At 44.5% G+C, this 19,181-nt stretch overlaps 1 protein-coding gene and 1 long non-coding RNA gene across 2 annotated transcripts in view; both read left to right on the forward strand.

The window, feature by feature from the left end:
- The window catches only part of LOC115111379 (transient receptor potential cation channel subfamily M member 3-like), a 106,709-nt gene that overhangs the window by 35,534 nt on the left and 51,994 nt on the right, over nucleotides 1-19,181 (forward strand). The window contains exons 7-8 of the mRNA XM_065011136.1: nucleotides 303-477; nucleotides 696-819. Coding sequence (XP_064867208.1) covers nucleotides 303-477; nucleotides 696-819 — 299 coding nt within the window. The remainder of the gene's footprint in view (nucleotides 1-302; nucleotides 478-695; nucleotides 820-19,181) is intronic.
- Nucleotides 3,961-8,153, forward strand: LOC135565193 (uncharacterized). Its single transcript, XR_010461379.1, has 2 exons — nucleotides 3,961-7,567; nucleotides 7,748-8,153. It is a non-coding gene; the product is annotated as an uncharacterized LOC135565193 (long non-coding RNA).

A 19,181-nucleotide genomic window follows, 5' to 3' on the forward strand; every position in this document is an offset into this window, starting at 1 on the left:
TTTAACACGTGTGTCCCAGATTTGTCTGTTGGTAGCAGTTCTATTTTAATTGAGAGGTGAGATGTAGGGGCACTTGTTGAATCGGGGAACAGCACGCAACATGGACCCCGTTGAAATGTTGTCAGTCACACCTCTCTCTTCTCCCCTTCCTCCCCTTTCTCTCTCTCTCTTTCTGTCTCTCTCTCTCTCTCTCTCTCTCTCTCTCTCTCTCTCGCTCTCTCTCTCTTGCTCTCTCTCGCTCTCTCTCGCTCTCTCTCTACCTACCCCCCGTCCTCCGCCCTTCCTCTCCCCTCTCTCTGTAGGTATTGGTCAGGGAGTGCCGGTGGTGGCTCTGATAGTGGAGGGGGGTCCTAATGTGATCTCCATCGTGTTGGAGTACCTGAGGGACACTCCGCCTGTCCCCGTGGTGGTGTGTGACGGGAGCGGGCGTGCCTCAGACATCCTGGCATTTGGACACAAGTACTCAGAGGAGGGAGGGTACGTGTCACATATCAGATACACAGGTTTGCTACTGTATTGACGGGGATGCAGAAACCGTTCCAAATATCTGTATAGTAAGATGCATTTTTAGTTTCCCAAATACAGTCCTAATACTTATGCTAAACGTTAATACTTCAATTTTAAAACCTGAATTTAAGTTTTGGCTCCAGGTCTCTTTTACACTTATCCTTCTCCCTATCCCTCCTTCTCATCAGGATCATAAATGAGACTCTGAGGGACCAGTTGCTGGTGACCATACAGAAGACATTCACGTACAGCCGGACCCAAGCCCAACACCTCTTCATCATCCTCATGGAATGCATGAAGAAGAAGGAGTTGGTGAGTGTTCACACTTGCTCACGAGTCACCATGGAAACATACCCCCCCCCCCCCAGTGTGATGGGGATTATTAAGGAGAAAAAAAACTGAGATTTAGAAGTATTAGATGTAAGCAGAAGGAAAACCCATTTAGCTCCTACCCCTTATACCCTACCCCTTACACTGTCCAGAAACAACCCCCTACCCCCTAAACTGTCCAGAAACAACCCCTACCCCTACACTGTGCAGAAACAACCCCCTACACTGTCCAGAAACAACCCCTACCCCCTACACTGTCCAGAAACAACCCCTACCCCTAAACTGTCCAGAAACAACCCCATACTCCCTACACTGTCCAGAAACAACCCCTACCCCTACACTGTCCAGAAACAATCCCCTACACCCTACACTGTCCAGAAACAACCCCTACCCCTACACTGTCTAGAAACAACTCCCTTACCCCCTACACTGTCCAGAAACAACCCCTTACCCCCTACACTGTCCAGAAACAACCCCGTACCCCCTACACTGTCCAGAAACAACCCCCTACCCCTAAGCTGCCCAGAAACCACACCCTACCCCTAAACTGTCCAGAAACAACTCCCTACCCCCTACACTGTCCAGAAACAACCCGCTACCCCTACACTGTCCAGAAACAACCCCCTACACTGTCCATAAACAACCCCTACCCCCTACACTGTCCAGAAACAACCCCTACCCCTACATCCTACCCCTACACTGTCCAGAAACAACCCCCTACACTGTCCAGAAACAACCCCCCTACCCCTACACTGTCCAGAAACAACCCCTACCCCTACACTGTCCAGAAACAACCCCTACCCCCTACACTGTCCAGAAACAACCCCTACACTGTCCAGAAACAACCCCCCTACCCCTACATCCTACCCCCTACACTATCCAGAAACAACCCCTACACTGTCCAGAAACAACCCCCTACCCCTACATCCTACCCCTACACTGTCCAGAAACAACCCCCTACACTGTCCAGAAACAACCCCTACACTGTCCAGAAACAACCCCTACACTGTCCAGAAACAACCCCCCTACCCCTACATCCTACCCCCTACACTGTCCAGAAACAACCCCCTACACTGTCCAGAAACAACCCCTACACTGTCCAGAAACAACCCCTACCCCTACATCCTACCCCCTACACTGTCCAGAAACAACCCCTACACTGTCCAGAAACAACCCCTACCCCTACACTGTCCAGAAACAACCACCTACACTGTCCAGAAACAACCCCTACACTGTCCAGAAACAACCCCTACCCCTACATCCTACCCCCTACACTGTCCAGGTACAACCCCTACCCCTACCCTCTACACTGTCCAGAAACAACCCCTACCCCTACACCCTATACCCTACCCCTACACTGTCCAGAAACAACCCCTTTAACCCCTACCCCTACACTGTCCATGCCCCTACCCCCTACACTTTTCTATTTCTATACCCACCTACAACATTTCCTGTCAAGATAGAACTGCCAAAGGGGGGGGGGGTTGCAATCTACTGCAGAGATAGCTTGCAAAGTTCTGTCATACTTTCCAGGTCTGTTTGCCGTCTGTTATAGACCCCCCTCAGCTCCCAGCTGTGCCCTGGACACCATATGTGAATTGATTGCCCCCAATCTATCTTCAGTGTTCGTTCTGTTAGGTGACCTAAACTGGGATATGCTTAACACCCCAGCAGTCCTACAATCTAAGCTAGATGACCTCAATATCACACAAATTATCAAGAAACCACCAGGTACAACCCTAAAACTGTAAACATGGGCACCCTCATAGATATTATCCTGACCAACTTGCCCTCCGAATACACCTCTGCTGTTTTCAATCAGGATCTCAGCGATCACTGCCTCATTGCCTGCATCCGCTATGGGTCAGCGGTCGAACGACCACCCCTCATCACAAACACTCCCTGAAACACTTCTGTGAGCAGGCCTTTCTAATCGACCTGGCCCGGGTATCCTGGAAGGATATTGACCTCATCCCGTCAGTCGGGGATGCCTGGTCGTTCTTTAAAAGTAATTCCCTCACCATCTTAAATAAGCATGCCCCTTTCAACAAATGTAGAACTAAGAACAGATATAGCCCTTGGTTCACTCCAGACCTGACTGCCCTTGATCAGCACAAAAACATCCTGTGGCGGACTGCAATAGCATCAAATAGTCCCCGCGATATGCAACTGTTCAGGGAAGTCATGAACCAATACACACAGTCTGTCAGGAAAGCAAAGGCTAGATTTTTCAAAGAGACATTTTCATTCTGTATCTCCAAAAAGTTTTGGGACACTGTAAAGTCCATGGAGAATAAGAGCACCTCCTCCCAGCTGCCCACTGCACTGAGGCTAGGTAACACGGTCACCACCGATAAATCCATGATAATTGAACATTTCAATAAGCATTTCTCTACTGCTGGTCATGCTTTCCTCCTGGCTACGCCAACCCCGGCCAACAGCTCCGCAACCCCCGCAGCTACTTGCCCGAGCCTCCCCAGCTTCTCCTTCACCCAAATCCAGATAGTAGATGTTCTGAAAGAGCTGAAAAATCTGGACCCGTACAAATCAGCTGGGCTAGACAATCTGGACCCTCTCTTTCTAAAATTATCCGCCACCATTGTTGCAACCCCTATTACCAGTCTGTTCAACCTCTCCTTCGTATCGTCCGAGATCCCTAAAGATTGGAAAGCTGCCGCGGTCATCCCCTTCTTCAAAGGCGGTGACACTCAAGACCCAAACTGTTATAGACCTGTATCCATCCTGCCCTGCCTTTCTAAAGTCTTTGAGAGCCAAGTTAATAAACAGATCACTGACCATTTCGAATCTCACCGTAACTTCTCCGCTGTGCAATCCGGTTTCCGAGCTGGTCATGGGTGCACCTCGGCCACGCTCAAGGTACTAAACGATATCATAACCTCCATCGATAAAAGACAGTACTGTGCAGCCATCTTCATCGACCTGGCCAAGGCTTTCGACTCTGTCAATCACCGTATTCTTATCGGCACACTCAATAGCCTTGGTTTCTCAAATGACTGCCTCGCCTTGTTCACCAACTACTTCGCAGACAGAGTTCAGTGTGTCAAATCGGTGGGCCTTTTGTCCGGACCTCTGGCAGTCTCTATGGGGTTACCACAGGGTTCAATTCTTGTACCGACTCTTTTCTCTGTATATATCAACAATGTCGCTCTTGCTGCGGATGATTCCCTGATCCACCTCTAGGCAGATGACACCATTCTATATACATCTGGCCCTTATTTGGACACTGTGTTAAATAACCTCCAAACGAGCTATACAACACTCCTTCCGTGGCCTCCAACTGCTCTTAAACACTAACAAAACCAAATGCATGCTTTTCAACCGTTCGCTGCCCGCATCCGCCCAACTAGCATCACTACTCTGGACGGTTCTGACCTAGAATACGTGGACAACTACAAATACCTAGGTGTCTGGCTAGACTGTAAACTCTCCGTTTTGTTAACAAAGCCCCTTAAACCACCCACCACTACGACCTGTATACCCTAGTCGGCTGGCCATCACTACATATTTGTCGCCAGACCCACTGGCTCCAGGTCATCTATAAATCTATGCTAGGTAAAGCTCTGCCTTATCTCAGCTCACTGGTCACGATAACAACACCCACCCATAGTACGGCTCCAGCAGGTATATTTCACTGATCATCCCCAAAGCCAACACACCATTTGGCCGCCTTTCCTTCCATTTCTCCACTGCCAGTGACTGGAACTAATTGCAAAAATCGCTGAAGTTAGAGACTTACATTTCCCTCACTAACTTTAAATATCAGCTATCTGAGCAGCTAACCGATCACTGCAGCTGTACACAGTTCATCTGTAAATAGCCCACCCAATCTATCTACCTCATCCCCATATTGTTTTTATTTACTTTGCTGCTCTTTTGCACACCAGTATCATTACTTACACACCATCTGCTCATCATCTGCTCATCTATCACTCCAGTGTTAATCTGCTAAATTGTAATAACTTTGCAACTATAGCCTATTTATTGCCTTACCTCTCATACCATTTGCACGCACTGTATATAGACTTTTTTTCTGTTGTGTTATTGAGTGTACGCTTGTTTACTCCATGTGTAACTCTGTGTTGTTATTCTGTCGCACTGCTTGGCTTTATCTTGGCCAGGTCGCAGTTGTAAATGAGAACATGTTCTCAACTAGATCCCCTGGTTAAATAAAGGTGGAAAAAAAGACCCCCTACACTGTCCAGAAACAACCCTTTTATCCCCTACACCCTACCCCCTACACTGTCCAGAAACAACCCATTTACTCCCTACACCCTACCCCCTACACTGTCCAGAAACAGCCCCTTTACCCCGTACACTGTCCAAAACAACCCCTTTAGCTCCTACCCCTACCCCCTACAATGTCCAGAAACAACCCCTTTAACCCCTACATTGTCCAGAAACAACCACTTTACCCCCTACACTGTCCAAAACAACCCCTTTACCCCTACACTGTCCAAAACAACCCCTTTAACCCCTACACTGTCCAAAACAACCCCATTAACCCCTACACTGTCCAAAACAACCCATTTAACCCCTACACTGTCCAGAAACAACCTCTTTAACCCCTACATTGTCCAGAAACAACCCCTTTAACCCCTACACTGTCCAGAAACAACCCCCTATAACCCCTACACTGTCCAGAAACAACCCCTTTACCCCATACACTGTCCAGAAACAACCCCTTTCACCCATACACTGTCCAAAACAACCCATTTAACCCCCACACTGTCCAAAACAACCCCTTTAACCCCTACACTGTCCAAAACAACCCCTTTAACCCTTACACCAGTGGTCACCAAACTACGGCCCGCGGGCCGGATACGGCCCGTCAGCACATTTGGCCCGGCCCCCTGAACAATACCAGAGACGCTATCGAATTTTTTTCCTATTTGGCCTCCAGAAAAAAAATCCTAGGCCCGGCCCTGTCAAAGAGAGAACGGAATAATGGCGAAAAGGTTAGGTAAGAGAAAAATTGATTCAGAATGCAGGGTATTTAACCTGCAGTGGACAAACAAATTTTTTTTTGTTCAATGCAAAGAAAAGGCTGTTTGTCTCATCTGTCAAGAGACGGTGGCGGTATTCAAAGAATACAATCTTCGCCGACACTATGAATCCCGTCACAAAGACAAGTACGATAGCTTGCAAGGCCAAATACGAGCAGACAAACTCTCAAAGCTAAAAAGTGGACTACTATCTCAGCAGAATACATTTGTACGCCAAGCTCAGCTGAACCAGGCATCCGTTCGGGCCAGCTTTCGGGTTGCTAAACTGATAGCAAGAAGCGGTAAGCCTTTCACTGACGGAGAGTTTGTTAAGAAATGTATGGATGCTGTCACGGAGGAGGTGTGTCCCGAGAAGAAAGATGCATTTAATGCCGTAAGTCTGTCGGCGAGTACAATCACCAGACGCGTTGAAGAAATCGGGAGTAATGTATATGCCCAGCTGCAGCAGAAGACGAAAGAATTTGACTTTTTTTCATTAGCACTGGATGAGAGCACGGACGTGCAAGACACAGCGCAACTGCTCATTTTTATTCGTGGAGTTAGCGCAAACTTTGAGATATGCGAGGAGCTGGCAGCCCTCCAAAGTCTCAAAGGGACTACAACGGGAGAGGATATTTTTGACAAAGTGTGCCAAACCATGGAGAAGTTGGACCTGGACTGGTCAAAGCTAGCTAGCATCACGACTGACGGGGCTCCTAGCATGGTGGGCGAAACTCGCGGTCTAATAGGACGCATGAACCGGGAGTTTGTGCTGCAAAGTGTTGAAGTGGGATTCTGTAATGAAGGTTGTGGTGTCGTGCATAAACTTCATAAGAGCAAAGGGACTTAAACACAGGCAGTTCCAAGAATTCCTGTCTGAACTGGAGTCTACGCACGGAGATGTGCTGTACTACACAGAGGTCCGATGGCTGAGCCGGGGCAGAGTTTTGAGGCGTTTTTACGAGCTGCTACCCGAAATTAACGCATTTCTTCATTTAAAAGACAAAACGGTCCCAGAGCTGATCGACCCAGAATGGAAATGGCACCTCGCATTTTTAACAGACGTGACAGAAATACTTAACAGCCTTAACTTGCAGCTACAAGGCGAGGGGAAACTCATTTGCGATATGTTTTCACACATAAAAGCATTTGAGGTGAAATTAGCGCTGCTTTTGGAACAAGTGAAAAAGCGCAACTTCGTCCATCTTCCTGCTACCCAAAACCTGTCGACAGAGAACCCAGCGGTCCCGTTCCCAGCTGAAAAGTGCGTGGAAGCACTGGAAATGCTGAAGGCGGAGTTCGGTGTGGATTCAGTGAACTACATGTTCATGCAAAAGAAATCCGTCTTTTTCAGAACCCCTTTGTTGCCTACATTGATGAAGCCCAGCCTTCATATCAGTTTGAGTTGGCTGAGTTACAGAACTGTGATGTTCTGAAAGACGCATTCAAGCCCAACAGTCTCATTGACTTCTATGCCGCCCTCCCAAACGACACATATCCAAACATCAAAAAACACGCAATGAAAATGTCCACAGTTTTTGGCAGCACGTATATCTGCGAGAAAACCTTTTCTCGCATGAAACTGCTGAAAACCCCGATGAGATCAAGATTGACAGATGAACATTTGAATCAGTGCTTGAGACTGGCTGTAACTAGAATGGAACCTGATATTCAACTTCTCACCAGCCAGATGCAGGCCCACAGTTCACACTGATGAACATACATAGGTAAGCTCACTTTTCTGACTTGAATGAGTCATTCTGAGCATAAACAAATATAATCATAATAAAATCTACTGGGATAAAATCCATCTTTACAACCATACTGGTAGTGAAATGTATTGTGCTGTGTAGGTGCTGTATCACTTAGTTCAGTTTCTCAACCTGCTTCTTTTGTGGTTTTCACAGGGAAGTTGATGAGAGAGAGCTGCAAACAGCGGTGTCTACAAGCCTACTGGAACCTACAAAAGGATTATAAGGAAGGAACACAAGAACTTTAAGAGACTGCTCATATGTGTCAGAGAGATTCTGCTCTGACAACTGAGCTGAACTTTTATCTGTTAAGATTGTGCATGGCACGACAGAAAGTTAATGTTCCATGGCTTTTTTTTCTATGAAGAACCCAGAGAGAGTTATTTAGTTATTATTTATTTCCTGTTTTTTCTGTGAAGAACTCAGAGAGGGTTATTTAGTTATTATTTATTTCATTAATAGTGTTATTATTTGTTTCCTGACTTTTTTTCTGTAAAGAACCTGGAAAGGGTTATTTGGTTATGTGTGGCTTTCTGGAAAACAATAAAAATTTTAAGCTCCCCTACGATCGTCACACTTTTTCTGTTACAAACTGACACCGGCCCCCCATCAGAGAAGGGAAAAGTTATGTGGCCCTCACAGGAAAAAGTTTGGGGACCCCTGCCTTACACTGTCCAAAACAACCCCTTTAACCCCTACACTGTCCAGAAACAACCCCTTTAACCCCTACACTGTCCAGAAACAACCCCGTTAACCCCTACACTGTCCAAAACAACCCTGTTAACCCCTACACTGTCCAAAACAACCCCTTTAACCCCTACACTGTCCAGAAACAACCCCTTTAACCCCTACACTGTCCAGAAACAACCTCTTTAACCCCTACACTGTCCAAAACAACCCCTTTAACCCCTACACTGTCCAGAAACAACCCCTTTAACCCCTACACTGTCCAAAACAACCCCGTTAACGCCTACACTGTCCAGAAACAACCCCTTTACCCCATACACTGTCCAAAACAACCCCTTTAACCCCTACACTGTCCAGAAACAACCCCTTTAACCCCTACACTTTCCAAAACAACCCCTTTAACCCCTACACTGTCCAGAAACAACCCCTTTAACCCCTACACTGTCCAAAACAACCCTGTTAACCCCTACACTGTCCAGAAACAACCCCTTTAACCCCTACACTTTCCAAAACAACCCCTTTAACCCCTACACTGTCCAAAACAACCCCTTTAACCCCTACACTGTCCAGAAACAACCCCGTTAACCCCTACACTGTCCAAAACAACCCCTTTAACTCCTACACTGTCCAAAACAACCATTTTACCCCCTACACTGTCCAGAAACAACCCCCTTACCCCCTACACTGTCCAAAACAACCGCTTTAACCCCTAACTCCTACCCCCTTGACACTCATGGAGATCTGAGAGGATGAGACACGGTAATAGCTCCACCCTGCCCCCTAATATGCTTTTTTTTGTCATATTTTTGTCACACACATGTCCAAACCTTTCAGATCTCAACAAGTATCTAGGTGATCAGGGCTGTGAAGGGGCTGGGAATTCAAAGACACTCTGACATAGTCCAGGACCAACTGGTTTGGCTTTAGGTTGTTTTCCTCTCTTTTCCTTTCTATTTTTTCTCTCTGCAAGTGTCACATCCATTCAAAACCATTCAAAATCCATTCAAAACATACCCCACTAGCTGTGTTAAGTGCAAGACACAGCAGTGGCTGTCAGTCACATGAATGAACTTCCCCTCAGGTGGTGACAGGGTCTCTTCAGGTCAGGGTCTCTTCAGATCAGGGTCTCTTCAGATCAGGGTCTCTTCAGATCAGGGTCTCTTCAGATCAGGGTCTCTTCAGGTCAGGATCTCTTCAGGTCAGGATCTCTTCAGATCAGGGTCTCTTCAGGTCAGGGTCTCTTCAGATCAGGGTCTCTTCAGGACAGGGTCTCTTCAGGACAGGGTCTCTTCAGGTCAGGATCTCTTCAGATCAGGGTCTCTTCAGGTCAGGGTCTCTTCAGATCAGGGTCTCTTCAGGACAGGGTCTCTTCAGGACAGGATCTCTTCAGGTCAGGATCTCTTTAGATCAGGGTCTCTCCAGGTCAGGGTCTCTTCAGGTCAGGGTCTCTTCAGGTCAGGATCTCTTCAGATCAGGGTCTCTTCAGGTCAGGGTCTCTTCAGGACAGGATCTCTTCAGGACAGGGTCTCTTCAGGACAGGATCTCTTCAGGTCAGGATCTCTTTAGATCAGGGTCTCTCCAGGTCAGGGTCTCTTCAGGTCAGGGTCTCTTCAGATCAGGGTCTCCAGGTCAGGGTCTCTTCATGTCAGGGTCTCTTCAGGTCAGGGTCTCTTCAGGTCAGGATCTCTTCAGGTCAGGATCTCTTCAGGTCAGGGTCTCTTCAGATCAGGGTCTCTTCAGGTCAGGGTCTCTTCATGTCAGGGTCTCTTCAGGTCAGGGTCTCTTCAGGTCTGGATCTCTTCAGGTCAGGGTCTCTTCAGGTCAGGGTCTCTTCAGGTCAGGGTCTCTTCAGATCAGGGTCTCCAGGTCAGGGTCTCTTCATGTCAGGGTCTCTTTAGATCAGGATCTCTTCAGATCAGGGTCTCTTCAGGTCAGGATCTCTTTAGATCAGGGTCTCTTCAGGTCAGGGTCTCTTCAGATCAGGGTCTCTTCAGATCAGGGTCTCTTCAGGTCAGGGTCTCTTCAGGTCAGGGTCTCTTCAGGTCAGGGTCTCTTCAGGACAGGGTCTCTTCAGATCAGGGTCTCTTCAGGTCAGGGTCTCTTCAGATCAGGGTCTCTTCAGGACAGGGTCTCTTCAGATCAGGGTCTCTTCAAGTCAGGATCTCTTCAGGTCAGGGTCTCTTTAGATCAGGGTCTCTTCAGATCAGGGTCTCTTCAGGTCAGGATCTCTTCAGGTCAGGGTCTCTTTAGATCAGGGTCTCTTCAGGACAGGGTCTCTTCAGATCAGGGTCTCTTCAGGTCAGGATCTCTTCAGGTCAGGGTCTCTTTAGATCAGGGTCTCTTCAGGTCAGGGTCTCTTCAGATCAGGGTCTCTTCAGATCAGGGTCTCTTCAGGTCAGGATCTCTTCAGGTCAGGATCTCTTTAGATCAGGGTCTCTTCAGGTCAGGGTCTCTTCAGGTCAGGGTCTCTTCAGGTCAGGGTCTCTTCAGGTCAGGGTCTCTTCAGATCAGGGTCTCTTCAGGTCAGGGTCTCTTCAGGTCAGGGTCTCTTCAGATCAGGGTCTCTTCAGATCAGGGTCTCTTCAGATCAGGGTCTCTTCAGGTCAGGGTCTCTTCAGATCAGGGTCTCCAGGTCAGGGTCTCTTCATGTCAGGGTCTCTTCAGGTCAGGGTATCTTCAGGTCAGGGTCTCTTCAGGTCAGGGTCTCTTCAGGTCAGGGTCTCTTCAGGTCAGGGTCTCTTCAGATCAGGGACTCTTCAGGTCAGGGTCTCTTCAGGTCAGGGTCTCTTCAGATCAGGGTCTCTTCAGATCAGGGTCTCTTCAGGTCAGGGTCTCTTCAGATCAGGGTCTCCAGGTCAGGGTCTCTTCATGTCAGGGTCTCTTCAGATCAGGGTCTCTTCAGATCAGGGTCTCTTCAGGTCAGGGTCTCTTCATGTCAGGGTCTCCAGGTCAGGGTCTCTTCATGTCAGGGTCTCCAGGTCAGGGTCTCTTCAGGTCAGGGTCTCTTCAGATCAGGGTCTCTTCAGGTCAGGGTCTCTTCATGTCAGGGTCTCCAGGTCAGGGTCTCTTCATGTCAGGGTCTCTTGTGGAGAGAAACTGCACGTTTATTATATTTATTTTAGAGCTCATCCTCAATGTTTAGTAGACAGTCCCGCTACACACACAACGATACATATGATCACAACACTTTCCCTGGCACAGAGTGACATTTCACAGGGCATGCCACACGCTCTATGGTAAGTGTATGATGATGGTAATCACATCATATTGTCCTCATACATAGTGAAATGAAATAGTCACTGGATCTCTTCAGCCTCGATTAGCCCACATGCACTGAACAAACACATCTTTGCTTTGCAATAGCTAATTTACCAGTTCAGTGCACAAGCACAAGTATAATGTCATGTGCATGGAATATCGGCCACAGTAAGCAAATGCACACTCTGGTACATGTAAATGCACACTCTGGTACATGTAAATGCACACTCTGGTACATGTAAATGCACACTCTGGTACATGTAAATGCACACTCTGGTACATGTAAATGCACACTCTGGTACATTTCCAAGCCCAACATGCTTGGAAAGTCGATTACATCACAATCGTTGAATCATAACCACAAGTGGAGACACCTTGTCAAATTGAGGACTTGTATTTTACCAAACAGCATTACAGTAGCTAGCAAAACAGTGTAGGAGCACAATTTTACGTAAAAGGCAGGTAGCCTAGCGGTTAAGAGCGTGGGGCCAATATCTGAAAAGTCTCTGGTTTGAATCCCCGAGCTGACTCGGTGAAAAATCTGTTGATGTGCAAGGCACTTAAACCTAGTTGCTCCTTTGTTTTTACTAACTGCAAAGAATAAAATTGCTAGTTAGCTAACTTTGAAAACTGTGGGGCAAAACAATTGACTTATTTGCAGTTGCTACTGCACCATACTTTGCAAGCAAACGTTGAGATTGAAATCATGCTTGCATGTGTTGTTGTCCTACTTTTTTTGTAATTGTAAATCTCTTTAAATTAAACTATACATATATTTTGGAATGTTTTGTGTCATTTTGTTGTGTGTTCTTTTGTCTCTCCTTTGTTCCTTTTCCATAAAATATTCACATTTTTATGTGATGATTAGGAACCTTTTTGTGTCTGTGTTGGTGTTTCTCCTTTTCACTGTGCATCCCCTGTTTCTTCCTACCATACAGACAAACACGCACACAGATAGGGAACTGCATATTCCCACACAGAGGGAGGGGGAGGGAGGAAGAGAGATGCTGGTCACAGATGTGGGTGTGTAAGTGGATTGATTTGAGCTCTGTGGGGTTTACAATGTGATTGATGCTCACTCAGATGCATCTCCAGAACACCCAGTTGAATGGAGTCGCTGGAGAACTTAGAGCCAAGAAAATCTGATAGACAAAAGAGTCTACCTCTTCCTTAGCTACTGGCACCACTACCTACGCTGCTACTACTTTACTATAGTACGTCCTCTATGAAATGGATCATACTGAGGAGGTTTGTATGTGCTGCCACCTTGGTCTTGCTTGACTTAGGCTGATGCAGGGTAATGCCAAGCACAGTAGTGTGGCGTTGGCTGTATAAAGCTAGAGCAAGAAAATCCTGTAAGATTTCTGATGACTTGGGACTAACGAGTTTGCATGAAGGAATATAATTGGGAATCCCTTGGATTTGTAGCCTACCGTGTCATCATGACATTCTAATCTACGCTGTTTCACACAGCAGGTTCGGTGCTCGTTCGTTTAGTCAGTGTTTCGATTAAGATACATATTAGTAGCCTTCTACCATGTAGACATCCATAAAGAGTCATGTTGAGAACAGGGTAATTACTGATTGCTGGCCCACTGCCAGCACTGCCCTATAATGCTATCCCTGAATTATTCTTCTGGCAAGCCGAGAGGTTTCAATCTCTCTCTCCGTGTTTTCCAGCATGAGCGACGCCGTTCCTATTAATCAAACTGACAGGCCTCGGAGTGTTCGTTCCTGAATCCCGTTTGTAAACACATGGTTCCTACCAGGAATACCTCGTTCCTTTTCCTTATAAAGACTCATGGTGGTGAGGGTGTCTTCCAAAAAGCATGTACTCATCAGCGAGCTGAGCAGTGGGCTTCCGCTGTGCATTGAATCCTTTCAAACTTTTGCTGTTCCCCGTGCAGTAGGGAAATCACCCGACCATCTCTCTCGGCTGGAGGTGTCAGACCTGCTCTGCGTCAGGTCTCTGGCTCTCTGCTTGACAGTCTTCCTCCCCTGTTGCACATGCTAATGCCCTCACAGGCCCTACACCGCTCCCATATCTTCATTTAGCAGCCGTCTCTTTCGTATCCATGTCAGTGATGGTAAATCCACCGCAGTGACACTGCTGAAAGAACCACTGTTGGAAAACGATATGAATTCAAGTCATCCACAGTGCGTAAGAAAGAGTCTTTGTTCGTTAAAATAAGTCTCTATGACGATAACACCACTATGATGCCTTTGTAAGAATGGCATGTCCTTTATATCTCAGTAGATTACTCCTCTGTTATATTTAAGTCTCAAAGGGGTTATCATACCCCCACAACACAGTCTTCATTATGGGCTTGGCTATGGCAGAATCCTTTTCTAAGATGTTTCTCCTCTTTCCTGTGTCACTGGCATCTCTCTCAGATGAATAATTAAATACAGGATAGGCTTTATATGTTTATATACCCATTAATGACTGAGTATGAACCACCAGCCCTCAATGTTCCTCCGCCTCTCTGGCAATGAGAGGATTCATCCGGCCTTTACTTGATTATGTTGAGGCTGGTTTATCACATTAACATTTCATGAAGACAGTTTCAGCCACAAGACAGTTGTTTCCGTCTCTCTGTTGCTTTGTGTGTCATATTGATTGAGGGGTGTGTGTTTTAAACCAAACACACTCCTCAGCCCTGATACAGACTGACTGACTGACTGACTGATTGAAGTGATCAGGGTGAAAATGGATACAGTTAAATATCAGGATATAATTGTTTACAATATCAAAATCAAAATGTTGCGCTAGTCAGCTGTACCTACACCAAAACAACAGTATTTTCCTTCATAGCTTGTTCTTCATCTTCTATTAAATAGTGAGACAGTTCATTTTCTCATGGCCCTCTATTGTCCCTCTGCAGCCGACATAGTCCAGCAAACCGGGAACATTCCCAGAACATTAGCTAAGATTCCCATCAAGTTCTAGTTAGGGTTTTATCTAACATTAGGATGATAACATCCCAAAAACATTCAAAGAATGTTTTGATGACAAAATTCATTTTTTATTCTTGGAACGTTCTATCATTCACTAAAATGTTGTGCACAACATCTGTAAGAACCACCACAGAACATTCCTCAAAGGTTCTCATTAAGTTTCCACGTAATGTAATAACTCAATGTGCCAGTAGTGTTTTCCCAGTAAACCAAAATTGGTTCTGTGAATGTTCCCAGAACATTCGGTAGGTACCGGAAAATGTTCACATAACACAAAAACTGTCCAGTCGTGCTGATGATGATAAAACAGTCACCTAATGTTGCAAGAACATTCCCAGAACACATTTGGTCTGTTCTTTAAAGGTTCCTAGAATGTTTCATTAGGTTGTGGGAATAGTCTGGTGAGAACATTGTGGGGACATCACAAAAGACATGTTCCCAAAACATAAAAACTGTCCAGTTGTGCGAATGGTTCTACAATGTTTCTTTTAGGGTGTAAAAAACATTCACCTGAAAACATTTCATCTGTTCTTTAATGGTTCCCAGAATGTTTCTATAGGTTGTGGAAACATGGGGATATGAGAAGCGATAGGTTCCCAAAACACTAAAACTGTCCAGTTCAGATAATGTTTGTATTAGGTTGCAAAAAACATTCCTTTGATGTTGCAAGAATGTTGACAGAACCGCCTTTCTAAGTTCTTTAAAGGTTCCCAGAACATTAAATTAGGTTATGAGAACAGTGTGGATACATTACAAGAGATAGGTTTCCAAAACATAAAATATGCTCAGTTGTGATGACAGTCATACAATGTTTGTTAGGTTGCACAGGAAATTCCCTTAATGTTGCAAGAATATTCTTGTGATATTCACGAAGGTTGCACAGAACATTCCCACAATGTTCATAAACAATATTCTTGTAATATTCATGAAGGTTGCACAGAAAATTCCCGAAATGTTGCATAATGTTCCACAATTTCCAAATATATATATTTTTATGACGGTCATGGCATATTTGTTTTAGGTTTAGCATAATATTCCATTGATTTTCATGTAATACACATGTCTACCTTGTTTTGGAGGTCCTCAGAACATTTCAAGAACATTTAGAAAGGTGTATTTTTAAGTTTGACTTAATATTACCACAACATTCTCAACGTGCAAATTTGTATTTCCTTAATGCAGATTGGATAACATTCCCATCATGTTTCTCACCAGATGAAATGGCCGTTTGCATTTGAGGAGTGCATTGTAGGCCCCCCTACAAGGTGGTATAGACACACAGCACTTTCATTTCATCCATAGGACTTTTGAACAGCATTCAAACATAAAAACATCTTTCTCACAATTTCTATGTTGACAATCTGCACATATGGGGTTTGAACCTGAGATGGTTGGTTCCTAAGATTGATCTTTTACCCTTTTTGCCACCAGGGAATGACACTTACATCTTCTTTTTTCAGTATATAGCACATGGCTGTATGGGCATTCAGGAATTCCATGCTTCCTTTTTAGCCTTCTTAGACATAATTAACCTGAGTTATTCAACATCCCTTCACCCATCCTCTTTATATGCAGCATATATTTACAAGGTATCCAAGACTGTGCTGATCTAGGATCACTTTTGCTTTTCAAATCATTAAAAATCAAAGGGGGGTCGATGTCAAGTGTCTCAAAGTGGGAATTATATTGTTTGATTTTTTACAGTTAGTCTTAATTCTGCATTTCATTTAAAGAAATCCTCTCTTTTAGAAGAATGTATTTGAGCCTCAATTTCAAAGGAACACGGTTGAAGAATATGTGGGATTGAACCTACAATCTTTGGATCTGCAACCAGATTGTTAACCCTCTATAATCATCAGAATATGTGGGATTGAACCTACAATCTTTGGATCTGCAACCAGATTGTTAACCCTCTATAATCATCAGAATATGTGGGATTGAACCTACAATCTTTGGATCTGCAACCAGATTGTTAACCCTCTATAATCATCAGAATATGTGGGATTGAACCTACAATCTTTGGATCTGCAACCAGATTGTTAACCCTCTATAATCATCAGAATATGTGGGATTGAACCTACAATCTTTGGATCTGAAACCAGATTGTTAACCCTCTATAATCATCAGAATATGTGGGATTGAACCTACAATCTTTGGATCTGCAACCAGATTGTTAACCCTCTATAATCATCAGAATATGTGGGATTGAACCTACAATCTTTGGATCTGCAACCAGATTGTTAACCCTCTATAATCATCAGAATATGTGGGATTGAACCTACAATCTTTGGATCTGCAACCAGATTGTTAACCCTCTATAATCATCAGAATATGTGGGATTGAACCTACAATCTTTGGATCTGCAACCAGATTGTTAACCCTCTATAATCATCAGAATATGTGGGATTGAACCTACAATCTTTGGATCTGCAACCAGATTGTTAACCCTCTATAATCATCAGAATATGTGGGATTGAACCTACAATCTTTGGATCTGCAACCAGATTGTTAACCCTCTATAATCATCAGAATATGTGGGATTGAACCTACAATCTTTGGATCTGCAACCAGATTGTTAACCCTCTATAGTCATCAGAATATGTGGGATTGAACCTACAATCTTTGGATCTGCAACCAGATTGTTAACCCTCTATAATCATCAGAATATGTGGGATTGAACCTACAATCTTTGGATCTGAAACCAGATTGTTAACCCTCTATAATCATCAGAATATGTGGGATTGAACCTACAATCTTTGGATCTGCAACCAGATTGTTAACCCTCTATAATCATCAGAATATGTGGGATTGAACCTACAATCTTTGGATCTGCAACCAGATTGTTAACCCTCTATAATCATCAGAATATGTGGGATTGAACCTACAATCTTTGGATCTGCAATCAGATTGTTAACCCTCTATAATCATCAGAATATGTGGGATTGAACCTACAATCTTTGGATCTGCAACCAGATTGTTAACCCTCTATAGTCATCAGAATATGTGGGATTGAACCTACAATCTTTGGATCTGCAACCAGATTGTTAACCCTCTATAATCATCAGAATATGTGGGATTGAACCTACAATCTTTGGATCTGCAACCAGATTGTTAACCCTCTATAATCATCAGAATACGTGGGATTGAACCTACAATCTTTGGATCTGAAACCAGATTGTTAACCCTCTATAATCATCAGAATATGTGGGATTGAACCTACAATCTTTGGATCTGCAACCAGATTGTTAACCCTCTATAATCATCAGAATATGTGGGATTGAACCTACAATCTTTGGATCTGCAACCAGATTGTTAACCCTCTATAATCATCAGAATATGTGGGATTGAACCTACAATCTTTGGATCTGCAATCAGATTGTTAACCCTCTATAATCATCAGAATATGTGGGATTGAACCTACAATCTTTGGATCTGCAACCAGATTGTTAACCCTCTATAATTATCAGAATATGTGGGATTGAACCTACAATCTTTGGATCTGCAACCAGATTGTTAACTCTCTATAATCATCAGAATATGTGGGATTGAACCTACAATCTTTGGATCTGCAACCAGATTGTCAACCCTCTATAATCATCAGCACAACTGGTCAACTTTTGTGTTATGAGAACATTTGCCGCGACCTAACAAATGTTCTGAGAACTTTCACGGAAACAATTTTGGTTTCCTGGGATTGACCAATAAGTTTGTAACATCGAATCGTAATAAAATTGCAGTATCAAATATTAATACATATAGAATCTTGAGAATCATAATACATATCATATTTCCGCCTAAGTATCGTGATAATATCATATCTTGAGGTCCCTGGCAATTCCAATCCCTAATAGAAAGAAAGAGAGACAGAGAGACAGATGGATAGAGAGGCACCATAATTAGGTTAAGCAGTAGGAGCAGTGAAGTGGGTCACAGGGCTTGTGTTGAGACTGGTGGAGGGGAGAGAAGAGGAGGCCACCTACAGGCAGGGTCGGCAGGGGGCTGGTGTGATGGGAGGGTTGGCGGGGGGCTGGTGTGAGGGGAGAGTTGGCAGTGGGCTGGTGTGAGGGGAAATATTTCCCTGCTAAATTAAGAGGAATGTCTTCCTATCAGCCTGAGCCATTTGGCTGTGAAGAGCATTCTCTTGATTCCTAGTCATGTTGAGTGTTTAAATATGCACTAGCACCATGATCAAAAAGCATCCAATCTCACTTAAAAGGGGTGCTTCTTTCTAGTTTATCTCTTCTTCCTCTGCCCTCTCCTCAACGCTTTAGTGTGATGGACGGCTGTCAATGGCCTGTCTTCTTCATCAGTCCTAGTCGAGCGACACTTGTCAATCAATAGGCATGAAAGTGCTATCTGCATTTTTGTCCAAATGGAGTTATTGACATATCCTTGTTCTCTACCTATACAGTACTCTAAATACTCCAATTCATGTTCTTATTGACATATCCTTGTTCTCTACCTATACAGCACTCTAAATACTCCAATTCATGTTGTTATTGACATATCCTTGTTCTCTACCTATACAGTACTCTAAATACTCCAATTCATGTTCTTATTGACATATCCTTGTTCTCTACCTATACAGTACTCTAAATACTCCAATTCATGTTGTTATTGACATATCCTTGTTCTCTACCTATACAGTACTCTAAATACTCCAATTCATGTTCTTATTGACATATCC

This window comes from Oncorhynchus nerka, linkage group LG27 (genome assembly GCF_034236695.1).
Source record: "Oncorhynchus nerka isolate Pitt River linkage group LG27, Oner_Uvic_2.0, whole genome shotgun sequence".
NCBI lineage: Eukaryota > Metazoa > Chordata > Actinopteri > Salmoniformes > Salmonidae > Oncorhynchus > Oncorhynchus nerka.